This window comes from Notothenia coriiceps, unplaced genomic scaffold, assembly GCF_000735185.1.
Source record: "Notothenia coriiceps isolate Sejong01 unplaced genomic scaffold, NC01 NC01_scaffold00009190, whole genome shotgun sequence".
In the NCBI taxonomy this organism is placed as follows: Eukaryota; Metazoa; Chordata; class Actinopteri; order Perciformes; family Nototheniidae; genus Notothenia; species Notothenia coriiceps.
The window spans coordinates 1-13,121 of NW_011341891.1; the positions used below are offsets into that span (position 1 = coordinate 1).

At 43.6% G+C, this 13,121-nt stretch overlaps 2 protein-coding genes across 2 annotated transcripts; one reads left to right on the forward strand and one right to left on the reverse strand.

The window, feature by feature from the left end:
- Window positions 1–233: 233 nt before the first annotated feature.
- Window positions 234–1,502, reverse strand: LOC104945116 (actin-like). Its single transcript, XM_010770738.1, has 2 exons — window positions 1,377–1,502; window positions 234–656 (listed from the first exon to the last, which is right to left on the reverse strand). The coding sequence occupies exons 1-2, from the start codon at window positions 1,446–1,448 to the stop codon at window positions 456–458; spliced, it is 273 nt and encodes a 90-aa protein (XP_010769040.1). The 5' UTR covers window positions 1,449–1,502; the 3' UTR covers window positions 234–455.
- A 1,177-nt stretch (window positions 1,503–2,679) lies between these two features.
- LOC104945117 (uncharacterized) lies at window positions 2,680–12,194 on the forward strand (the record flags this gene model as incomplete). Its single annotated transcript, XM_010770739.1, has 9 exons — window positions 2,680–2,805; window positions 4,431–4,559; window positions 5,201–5,386; window positions 6,054–6,301; window positions 7,598–8,488; window positions 9,152–9,248; window positions 9,371–9,475; window positions 9,967–11,364; window positions 12,072–12,194. Coding segments are annotated over exons 1-9 (3,303 nt in total), but the record flags the coding sequence as incomplete, so codon positions are not given.
- Window positions 12,195–13,121: the final 927 nt, after the last annotated feature.

Genomic DNA, 13,121 nt, shown 5'->3' on the forward strand with positions numbered 1-13,121 from the left:
GTACACAGCTACACGCCAACTCGCACTCTCAGGTCAGCTGATCAGTTGCTCTTGAGGGTGCCAAAAACAAAGTCTAAGCTCAGAGGGGACCGTGCTTTCTCTGCTGCCGCCCCTAAACTGTGGAACGACCTGCCCTTGCTAATCAGACAGGCTCCCACACTGTCTGTTTTTAAATCCCGTCTAAAAACCCACCTCTTCTCCTTAGCATTTGAAACCAAGTTTTATTTGCTTTCAGTGGTCTATTGTTTTTACTATATGGCCGTTTTTTTTTTTTTAATGATTGTTACGTTTATTCTGGTTGGTTTTGTGTCTGTACCTTTTATGTGATTTTATACTTATTTTTATGTTTTGTGAGCTGAGTTGTGTGATTTTATATTTTCTGTATCTCTCTGTACAGCACTTTGGTCTGGAGGTTTTAAAGTGCTACATAAATAAAGCTAGATTGGAGAGTTGGCCTACGTACCGGTGGATCTCCCCGCTGCGTAAAGGGCCAGAACGGCCTGCATGGCCACGTATGTGAAGGGAACATTGAAGCACTCGAACATGATCTCCACCACGCGCTGCCGGTTCCCCAGGGGGTTCATGGCCGCCTCCGTAAGCAGGACAGGGTGATCATTCGGGTCCACACCCAGCTGCTGGAACGTGTGATGCCAAATCTGAAACAAGAAAAGGGAGTCAAAGAAGTCAAAGCGCTCCTCTCCATGGTTACCTACTAAAAGGTGTACCTTTCTTCTAGCTGAGCAATGTGATCACTGTACTACTAAATGTCAGAACACAATGTGTGACCGGGGGAAAAACAAGAATTGGACAGCAGTGGGTTTCTGTCCAGCTGTGTTGTTGTAAGAACAGATTTTTTTTTTTAAAAGGAAGAAGCAGAAAAATGAGAATTGATAACGTTTCATTTCAGAATTGATGCGTCATCTGCTTTTGGGAGGTGGGGATTAACAGACACATTAAGAAGCAATTTAGTACAAATATGGGCCGATTAATATCTGCGGCTGATTTATTTACAACATAAAACAACATTCTAAAATGGATAGCGCTTAGTTATGCGGCACCAACACTCATCTAGTCAAATTAAAGTCAAAAAAACTTGTTCTTCCAAGCCTCCACATTTAATGAAGAATAATATATAATATAATCATTTGTTATATAGTAATAGATTAGTGAAAGTGTTTATGAGTTATGACGGGGGAAAATGTGACTTGAATTAAGTGGAAAAGTTGTGGAACTGATCCACTCATACTATTTATATAAACACAGTGCCGGGTTTTAAAGCTTGCCCCTCTTGAAAATAACTCATCCATTTCATAGAGATATACTCCCAGTGACATCATACTGTACCTAGTGTATCAGGCATATCCAGTCCCACTTACCTTTTCCATGTCGTCCCAGTTGCGAATGATCCCGTTCTTTATGGGATGCCTCAGAGCCAGGACCCCTCTCATGTGCTGAGCCTCGTGTCCAATGTAGGTCTCCCTCTCAAGGTTACCGTTAATTATTTCCTACAAAGACAAAACTTCTGATTAGAGGCGAACTAAAATCAAAGCCACGTTACAATAATAATAATAATAATTTTAATTTAATTTGTTAGCGCTTTTACAGGTGCTCAAAGACGCTTTACAGATAATAGTGAAGAGAAAAGAAAAGAGAAGAAAGGAACAACAAATAAATATATAGTTAAAGTTAAAGTCAAATAATACAAAAACAATCACACATTAAAAGCCAGATTAAGAGGTGATTTTTTGTGAGTTTTTTGAAGGTGGTGAGGTCGGTGCAGTCTCTGATGGGTTGTGGGAGTGAGTTCCAGAGGGAGGGGGCAGCGACGGAGAAGGCTCTGTCCCCCCAGGTCCGGTGATTGGTGCGGGTGGGGATGGATAGGAGGTTGGCTTCTGATGAGCGGAGGAAGCCAACCTCCTATCCATCCCCACCCGCACCAATCACCGGACCTGGGGGGACAGAGCCTTCTCCGTCGCTGCCCCCTCCCTCTGGANCCTATCCCCTGTGTGCTTTTCCAAGGTATTACATTTTGTAGCTTGTTTTCAATAAGTATATAAATTGTCCAAAGAGGTTGTATTCTACAGTGTGCCTGAATGTAATCATTGTGTAGGTGCGTAGTGTGATTCTGTGTAGTTTATTTATGGCATCCCGTTGGACGTCATCTGGTTAAAACTCAAAGTGGCGATGAGGTCTTAAGATGTATGGAAAGGGTCTTAAAAAAAGCTCTTAAAAAGTATTACATTTGACTTCAGGATTCCTGCATATACCCTGATTATGTATATAGCCAAATATCAGACGTGTGTTTGTCTCAGATTATCAAACATAAATTACAGTGCTAAATGGTGTAAAATACAAATAAAATGAGAGAAAACGCAACAAAAATCTAATAAAATACCCAAAATGTGGAACCCAGGAGGACAAACAGGGAATCATCTGAAACCAGCTCTAAATCCAGGCTTTATTAAACAGGGATGTCTTCAGTGTTCTCTTAGCTGTTTGCACAGTGTCTGCATCAAACAGGAAGTTGGTCCCAGAGAAAGGGAGTCTGGCAGCTGACAGATCGGACTCCTGATCTGGTTTTGCAGACTCTGGGCAGCACTAACAGACCTGCACTCTGGCAGCGTGCTAATGATGTGCTAAAGGGGCCAACATGAACATTTACGATGCCAGCTGTTAGTGATGATCTCTCTGGTATTTCTCAGGATCTGTGCAGCGGTGGAGAAGGTGGAGCAGCTGTGGCAGCAGGCCTTCTCTAAGGCCCGCCTCCAGCTGCAGGTGTTCCAGCTGCGAGAGGATGCTCTACAGGTGGGTCTGACCGGGCTCCTGCTTCCTTATAACATTGATTAATTGCGTAGCCCTTACATTACGGTGTATTGCTGCCGGAGCGCACTCCGCTCTTTAAAAAGTGGATTATTTGACTGCAGGGCAGACTTTCCCCAGAGTTTAACAGTGTTTCCACTTTATACATTTGATGAGCGCCTCCGCTCATAAGTCACATGATCATGATATCTTCTGGAAATGATACCAGTGTCCGGCACACATAGGCCAACACACGGAGCTGAGCAGAGACAGATTTAACATCAGGAAGATACTGCAATAACGAGACAGATAACAAAGTAATGGAGTCTGTTTGGAGAAAAGCTTTCAATATATCAAACTGCCGTTATTTTTGAAATCTTTCTTATGTATAGTCTATCGTAGATGGTCACATAGTTTAGTAATTACTGTGACACTAAATCATTTGTACTGCAATGTGTTTCAATAATGAATTCCAAAGAGTTGGCAAGGAGGTGTGATGGCCCTGGTTACCAAACTTCTCCTTCATTTAAAAGCAGAATGTTGTGTAATACCGATCACCTGATGTGTGTAGGGCTCTGTGTGTTAGCCTGCTGAGGGTTTTGCTCTGAGGACAAAGAGTTGCCGTTAGTGAAACATTTTTAACACATTTGATAAATGATGATGATGGTGTATTAAGAATTTCCCCTCACAGTTAGGACTAGATAAACCGGTAAATGCTACTCATGAAGCAGCTTAAGATGACTCCTAAGATAAAAAACTGTTAGGAGTAGGAAGGAATTTAAAGACTCAATGTGTCTTAAGCAGAGCACAAGATGTCGGGAAGACATTTCAATGTTAAATCTCGTTGATATGGTGAAATGCTCTAAATACTAAAATGAGCAGCATGCAAACAGTCTACTATCAGTCTGTGAATAGGCTCCTGCTGAAGTAGTCCTGTGTTTCCAAACTATTTGATGGCTACTTGTCAATTATGAATTACATTTCCTCAGTGTTATCTTTACAATTATTTTATAAAATGGCTTTTAATATTTCCGTTTGTGTTTAATGCCATTAGGTATTCATTTACTCAGTGTCTATTCTTCATCTTTTACCCTTTCCTGTATGAAATTGCACTTTTTGTCATTTGAAAAGAACTAATAGAGCGTATCTTTATGATTACACCTTTTGATTTGATGCCCACTATCACTCAGTTATTGCATTTTTTTTAATTGACCATTTACAGCAGTGGATCAAACGGCTCCTCCTGAGAGTTGCTCAGTCTCTCTGAGGACTTTCCCTGAATCCCTCCTAAGCCTGGAGCTTTGTTCAAATATCTCAGGATGTGAGCTCTCTTGAGTTCTCCCAGGATGATGTGAGCTCTGTCCCAGGAGCTCGACACTTTAACACAATAATTCAAATCCTGGTACTCTTTGGTACTCCGTTATGATCTTCAACTGTCCTGCATGTTCTTTTTATTGAGTGGGTGATTATTTATACTCTACGCTTTATACATAGTCAAACCAGGCGGACCCAAGTTGACATGAACTGGATCTAACCAGTATGCAAACATGTCTGTACCTTTCCTTTAGCAATATAGGATAACTAGTGCTTGTTAAAATGTCTGAACTGAATGCGTTTCCTCCCGCTCGCAGATCACAGAGCAGATCAAAACTCTTCTCCAGGAGAAACTCCAGCCCTACAAAATAGAGATTGCCAAGGAAGCTGCCGAGGCCGTGCTGCTGGTTTCCCGGTTCGAGGCTTCCATTCACAGACCTGCTATGGTATCTTTATATTCTGTGTTCTTCTTCATTCCTTTTTGGAACATGTTTTTTGAAATGTGCCCAAATAAAGTCCACGTTGTGTTATAGTGCACCCTCTATTAGTCGATTTCGTAGCTCAGATTTTCAAAGTATTTCTCCTGATTAGATATCTAACATCAATCATTCATACTTCATGTTTCAGCAGTTATTCTTGGTCCTTATTTCTAATCAAAGTTAATTTGAAGAACTTTTTACATTAGTATTTTTTTCTTAAAATGTGAACATTACTGTCCCTCAAAGTATTTGAAAAATACAAAAAAAGTTGGACAAGGCTGCGTCTTTGTTTGTTGCACATGTTCACACACCCATGCTCACACATTACTTTGTTTAGGTTCGTTAAGTCCCTCGTCGGTTATATTGTACATAACTAACACTTCAACTTGTGTGGTCTCCCATCTTTGTTGCAGCCTATGAGCCTGGCTGCAACAACAAGCAAACCCCTCAGGTGTTGCCCTCGAGCAACACGGTTTAGGAAAAGCATATGGAGATGAGCAGAAAAACTGGCCTATTTTCAAATGACTTAAGTGGAAAAAAACCTATGATTAAATAGTTTTGGTAAATAGTGTCTGTAAATATCCCCAAACCCCCTTGTCTCCCCCCAGGCTCTGGTCCGTTGTGCTGAAGATGTGATCCACACTGTGGAGGAGGTGCTGCTGCTGCTGGACGGGCAGAGCAGGGAGCGCTGGGTTATGGATGTGGAGCGGCTGAAGGACAAGCTCCACTCTGCGGTTCACTTCATCCTGCAGACCCTGAGGGTGGTCTCCAGCTACCACCATCACTACAGCAAGGTGAGCGTTGGGTTTCATAGTAGAGCTGTCATCAGTTCAAACATTTCTATTGAGTCAATCACAATAACAATCTGTGATTCATCACAAGTTTATAATGTATTCTGGAGGGGAGATCAAACTAATACACACAAAGAAATAATATGGGCCTTTATTGATCCCTGCACGGAAAGTGTTGTAGCAGCAACAGAATAAGACAAACACGGGAGGAAATGTTGCTCGTTTCCATGGTGAAATCGCCATCTTTCCCAAACATATTGAGCAAGATGCAGATAACGGGGGGCTGCCTTCATCAGACAGGAACACTTTGGAAGCTACCTGGACCAGTGTTCTGTAAAAACGCTCTATTGTTATTTGTCTTTTGATTTATGGTGCATCTCAGGTGATGTTAGGGAGTAGTCCAAAAGTAATGTAACTAGTAGTGTGACTACACAATTTCAGCAGCGATTAATTTAGTAAAGTATGCATTACTTTTTTTATAAACTAACTAGAATTGTAGTAACTACCCCAACACTGCGAATAGGTGACAATATGTGGCCCTTTTTACAAAACAAAAGACTGGCTCTAACAGTCAGTCTGAAAGCAGTACTGTTTTCTGTGCTTTGTGTGCCCCCTCCCCGTTACCCCTTGCCTTTCTGAAACATGACCCCTGACCCTGCTCCCCCTCCAGGCCAGCAACTGGTACCGTCTGGTTCTCAGCGAGAACTTCCTGCAGGCTCTGCTGTCAGGAGTTAACGGAGACAGCGGTTCCATGCAGAGGAGGAACTATGGCACCATCCCTGCATGGAGGTACAAGATGTCCACCTTCCTGAAGAAGAACCCCCCTCCAGATGTGGAGGAGCTGGTTCATCTGGCACATCTGTCCCTTGCCATCCCAGATGATGACGTCCAGCAGGCAGGGAAGAAGATGTCTCAGAGGTGAGAGCGCTTTGAGTTTCACATGGAGGTTATGAAGACAAACCTTTGGCATTTTCTGTGCCAGTCCTTCTACTGATGTGTCTCCTACTCATAGTAATGCAACATATTGGTTCATTTGACCTTGACCACATCTTCTTATTTTTTTACCTTTCTTCCTGTTTCAGACATGTCGAAAACCTAGAAAAATCTCTGTGTGAAAGAAAGTATTATATTTGAAGGATAGTGCCTTGTTCATTTATGCATATTCATGTAAACACATATAACAGGAGTACAGTTGATGGCTGGGTTTACTAACTTTCATTCAATTTAATGTTTTAAACAAATGTCAATTCGTTCAAGTGCAGTCAGAGAATGCTGTTTTCTGAAAACACTTTGAATGTCTTGTGGCTAAAGAAAGAAAACACTAGATGGCTTACATGTGTTAAGGGGCGACCGGCCGAAACAATTCAGAGTCACTTAATAATCCCTTATTCACTTTCTCACAAATAAATAATAATTTTTAAGGTTTGGCAATGTGATAAAAAAATATCTTCAAAGATTTGACATTCCATACTGGTTTATATTATTTCTGAATGAATAATGTTGTTGGCTTATGTGAAAAAAGCTTCTCATCTCAGAGTCCATTGCTAGCTTGTTTTATTGGTAACCCCACTTGCTTTTATCAGAACATGGAGTTTGCTATGTTGTCATGGAGATGGATCTATTCACAGACTATTTAGCTCTCATCGTAGCGCTTGACCATGTTGTCAGCTAGTTCAATGTTTGAAAGATATGAAAAGGCAAGTTTGCATAAATAAAATCAAAAACATTTAAATCTGCGGCAAATGGACACGAGACACAATTTCATTTATGCTACATCATCATGAACAACCGTAGAAATGGAACATTTGGCTGTTCAGAAACAGTGACACATTTTAACCGTAGTTTATATACTCTCCTATATATGTTTCTGCTCCTGTAGTATATGTCTCTATTTCTGTTGCTGCAGTATTTTGGTCTTCTAAAGAACATTTTAATTCATCCAGAATATTTTAGATTGTGTGTATTATTTGTGATACATGTCTTTTCTATGGTTATGTTTTACGTGCTTTTATATTAGCTATTTTATTGTTTTTATGTTATACTATACTATTTATTTCACCTTTTAAATATTTTAATGCCTGAGCACACTGCTGCTTTTAACAAAAATAAGTTCCCAATTTGGGTTCAATCAAATATCTATCCAAGCAGTACAACTTTTTAAATGTATTTTTCACTGTTATTTTTTACCACAATTCTTCATGTGTTCTCCATCAGGTGCATGACCCTAAGGAAGCTCCTCATGTCTTCTGGCCCCGTGGCTGTGAGGCCGCTGCAGCGGGCCCTACAGTGGCAGTACGAGCTGTTGCGGAACAGCCAATTTGCCCCCCCCCCTGATGATGGTGCTTCAAACAGAACAGCTAAAGAAGGTCAGGACCTCACTAATGGTGTAAAGGAACAGAAAGCAGCCCATCTTCCCCAGACTGTCTCTGCTTCAGCTGAGGGCAAACCCCCCTCCCTCAGTTCCTTCGACTCAGGCTTCGATGGAGCTGGGGGAGGCCAGTTGGAGGCCTGGGGGGGGAGGGAAGGAGTGGAGAGTCTGTGCACATCAACTGGGATTAGGGACTCTGTGAGGCCCGCCTCGAGTCAGCCTCAAATCCACGAGGAGAACATCTCCAGTGTTTCCAATACTGAAGACCTCAGAGAGCAGTATGGCTCCTTGGGGAACTCATCCAGGGCGAGCATCCACATCATCCCTAAAGTCACCGTGGATTCCCTCAACCTGGAGATAAAAGTGAAGCGCTCAGCCGCCCTACCCACTAACCCCTGGCTCAGCTTGCCGGTGGACAATCTGGAGAACTCGTACACGGTTACCATCACGCAGAACCCGACGCCGCACAAGGGAGACCTTCAGTTGGATGGCTCCGACCCCTGCAGGTGCCGGGACCAGCCCACACAGACGGACGTGTTGAGCCGCACACAGCCCACAAACTGGGCCCTGCACTCTCAGAGCAGCTTAGAGGACCCTGAACTGAGTCCCATTCGCAAAGTCCTCTCCAGCACCATCACAGAGGCCCTAGAGCGCTCCATCCTCACCACAGAGGGGGGGCCCACTCTCCTCTGGGACTCCTATGACCTCCATGAGCAGGTTCAGGATGCTGTGGATGGGTAAAAACAATTGTTTAAATATATATTGTTAAACGTAATAAACACAACGTTTGTATACTTTAACTGCTTTATTGAGATCGCACATAATCGACCGGCATCCTCCACGACTTCCACACACTGAACCAAACTGTGCAGGCACCACGCGGGTCAGAGGGGAAACTCCTCCCCGCAAAGCCCACATGGGATAAACATGTTAATAACTCTTAGAAGAAATTGAGTCAACATTTGAAGTTAGGATTCCACTCCTCATTTGAGTGACCTGCTAATGGGGGCAGTTGGATTTCACAGTTTTTCTTTAACTGCATTATTTCCATCTGTGATGTTGAATCCAAAATGCTTCCACACTTGGATAAGTTGGCTTCTATAATAATATAATTTCATATTATTCTATGATAATTAAGCTACTTTACTGAAGGGTGCATCAGCGCAGCAAACCACGCCAAGCTTTCCCTTCTAGCATGGTACTTTACAGTAGGACTGTATGCTGAAAATATCAAATTGGACTCAGTTCTCACTTTCTGCTGCTACTAAACATTGAATACTTTCCAACGTTCCTTTATTGAAGAAATTGAAGGCACCACAAAAGGCATTGCTAAAAAGAGGTTACTTTTTAAAGTACTGTTTTTCTACTTGCTATAAACGTCCTGCTTTTCTTATTTTCAGTGTGATGGATATCTCTCTGAATGACTGGGAGGTGAAGGAGCAGGAGGGTCTGAGGGAAGTGGAGCAGATCCTGGTCAGGGCGGATGAAATGCTGGAGGTAAGAGAGGCACCATTCGTGGCATTAAGGGCTGCACATTAGATGTCCATCACAGGTTAAAACAGCCCGATTGATTTCTTAGTGGATGTGACGGACAGTGAAATGAAGATGTTCCTCCACAGAAAGAGGAGAACTTCCTAGCTCAGGAGGCGGTGCTGGAGGCCCTGCTGAGGGGCGAGGACAGGGACCAGTGGCCCCTGTGGGACAGCGAGTCCCAGCTCAGTGCGGTAGGTTACACTTCAGTCCCCTTCACAAGGTTATCTCCCACTGAATATACCGGTTTTACTCACGGTGCACTGAGTGACTGTTTGTGAACTTACTTTAAGACTCATCATGAGTCGTCATTGTTGACTAAGGTAGAGGTAGAGTGCTCTGACGGATGGAAACCAACAAGAAGCCTATTGTATTACTTAGTTTCAGGTGTACATTGCGCCCGAGGTGAAAAAAGTAATCGGATCTTGAACTTGGGTAGAAGTGTTGTGTAGAAATACACTGTTACAAGTAGTAGTCCTCCATTCAAAATGTTACTCAAGGAAAAGTACAAAAGTATTGGCATCAAAATATACTTAAATTAGCAAAAGTACTCATATACAGTGGGGGATAGATTGAGGGTTTTTCTGGACACAATTCTACCTTTATTGAAGTGCAGACTATACAGCCAGTTTAAACCTAGAGTGCTTGTTCATTATGCTCAATCTGCTTCCTCTCATTTCTAAAGATGTCCTCCAGTGAGCTGGCAGAGGCTGGTGTTCTGGGCCTCCAGGATGACCTGGACCCTGCAGAGTCCGACCAACTCACTGAGCCCACATCAGCTGGGTCTGCGGGTGGAGCTCAGGATTCTGAAGATGAGGGGCTCCACACTGATTCAGCAGTTTTTCACAGCAGGCCGGACCTGCTGACGGAGTTAAGGAAAGTCCACATCTTGGATGAGCTGATCATGGAGGAGAACATGAAGATCCACAAGCTGCGGAGCTGCATAGAAAGCCCAGAAGAGTCTGCGAGCAAACCTTCAATCACAAACGAGACGAACAAAGAGAGGGAGGCTTTCAGGGTACAACTGGAGAAGGAGAAAAGGGAGGTGGAGAAGCTAGAGAAGAGCTTGGACAACGAGCAGAGAGTGAAGAAGCACAAGGACGGCGCTAAAAAGGTTGTAAAATGTTCTATTATGGAGAAGGCTAGAAGTGAGGCCAAGGAGGACAAAGCACTCTGTGATGAGCTCTTATCAGGAGGTTGTAACGGATCACTGAGAACTCATCCTACAGCTTCAGTCCACACTGATCCCCAGGGTCAGGATTCCTGTGAGGCTGAACATATTCTGTTAGACCCCGATGCTGCCAAAGAGGCTACCCCACAACACTTGGTTCAACTTCCTGATTCGGAATGTCAAGAGGATAGCCCTGAAGCTGAGCCGTCAGTATTTAATAGACATACTTTAAATAATACCTCTGATTTAAAGGTACCTCATGAAGAGTTGTGTATCCAACCTCAGGGATGTATCTCCGATAACGAACCAGACGGATCAAGTGAAAAGGCTTCTCCAGCCTCTGAAATAAAGCTAGATTATGGATCATTTGACCAAGGAGGAAAACGCTCCCATCCTCCCATGCCTAAGCCAAGGAAAGCTTCCCTTCCCAGCCTCCAACATGAACCCCCCCACTCCTCAGAGCTGCAGAATCCAGAGCTGCCCTCTGTTGATCAAGATCCTGGTCCTGTGCAACGTGATTTGCAAGATGAACCACATGATGCACTGCCAGAGAATGTGACTGCAGCTGTCCTTCACAGCTTTGTTCTCAATCCAAATGTGAAGGAGCACACTAACAACAACAATAACAACCATGCACTCACTGAGGAATGCAACATTTCTTCTGGCACTGAAGATGAAGGGAGTGCATCAGTGGGAGCTGCATGTTTGCTCCAGACAGGTTTGCAGCTAGCAGAGGAGGTGCTGGCTCTATCTCCTGCAGCGGCGCCCTCGGCCCCCCAGCTGCCCCCTGCCCTGCCTCCGGAGGTTGAACCTGGAGGGAGAGCGGACTTCCTGGATGCTGTTCAGAGCTCTGAAGCCATGAGGGGACCAGGCTCAGGGATTCAAGCCCAGCTCAACATCACCATGACACAGGTACATGTTCTACTGTAACACACAGTTAAAGCTGTGTTCTTATTTCCATAACTTTTTATATTAAAGAGGCCCTATTGTGCTTTTTAGGGTTTTCCCTTTCCTGTAGTGTGTTTATAGATTTTGTTCATGCAAATGGTTTAGTCGACCACTTGATTGACCACTTGCCTGAAATGCCTCCATTGGACTCCTTTGTTTACTTCTGTAACATAGTGACATCAATATGTGAAATCCGCGCTTCTAATGGCTAGCGCCCCAACCCATTGTCGGTGACAGGCGAAGCAGGCGGGACATCTATAAGCAGTTGACCAGTCACAACAGAGCTAGCCAGCTCACCAATCAGAGCAGACTGGGCTCTGGTTTCAGACAGAGGGTGAAAAGAGGTGCTGGAGCACAGGCAGTATGAGAACAATAAAGAGCTTTTTGAAGATTAAATCGTGGAGACATGTCACAGTAGAGACACTAAATACTGATATTAACCTGAACATGAGCAGAATATGTCCCCTTTAAGATCCCTCAAATAGACTGTTTACATGCATCTTGTATTTAAATTTTTACACAAACATCAGTTAAACAGAAACGTTTGTATACTGTTTGACATTTGAATGTGGGCTATGAATATGCGATGAGTTGCCCAGCGCTGGTGAGAATCCCCAGCATCATCTTTCATTAGATTGAAGTGTATTACTTTTTTGTTTTTGTGATTACAGATGACATATTTTAAGACCCCCATAGTTCTGGATACGGGCTCTGGTTTGATGAAAGCAGGATTTGCAGATCAGGACCTCCCAAACATTATATTCCCAACAATCATTGGGATGCCAAAATACGAGGTAAGGGCATACACTTATGTGTATAACTCTATTTTCTCTACAAAAAAGCATTATAACCCCCTACCTCACAGACCTGCTGCACCACCACACCCCTTCCCGCTGCCTCCGCTCATCAGAAGCCAACCTCCTATCCATCCCCACCCGCACCAATCACCGGACCTGGGGGGACAGAGCCTTCTCCGTCGCTGCCCCCTCCCTCTGGAACTCACTCCCACAACCCATCAGAGACTGCACCGACCTCACCACCTTCAAAAAACTCACAAAAACTCACCTCTTAATCTGGCTTTTAATGTGTGATTGTTTTTGTATTATTTGACTTTAACTTTAACTATATATTTATTTGTTGTTCCTTTTTTCTCTTTTCTTTTCTCTTCACTATTATCTGTAAAGCGTCTTTGAGCACCTGTAAAAGCGCTAACAAATTAAATATATTATTATTATTATTATTATGTGCAGAATGGCCCGCCCCATACATCCCACCAGTGGCAGCGCCAGGGGATGGCCAGGGTAGGCTACAGCCATGCCAAGAAATGGCTTAGCCCCACCCAGCGCCATATAGATAGAAGAAGAAGATCTGAGAAGATTCTCTCTATATGGCGCTGGCCCCACCATGAAAAATGATGTTAAAGTAAGCAAAATGAAGTCCGCCAACTCGCGCCGAGAAGACCAGAAATGGTTTTGAAAACTTGATCGTCTTCTCAATAGAACATCTTTGATAATGTCTTCTGGCCAATCAGAATCAAGATAACGGCGTGGTGTTGTTGCAGGAAGTCCCGACGGAGAATACTTTGCTCATTTGCGTACCGACGTACTTGTGAAGCTTTTCCAGAAGGCGGTTAGATCACCGGACGACAGAGTCGGTCTCCGTGTGCACAGACAGGGCTGCTGTTAACGTCGGTTTGTACAACGGAATTGTGCCAAAACTAC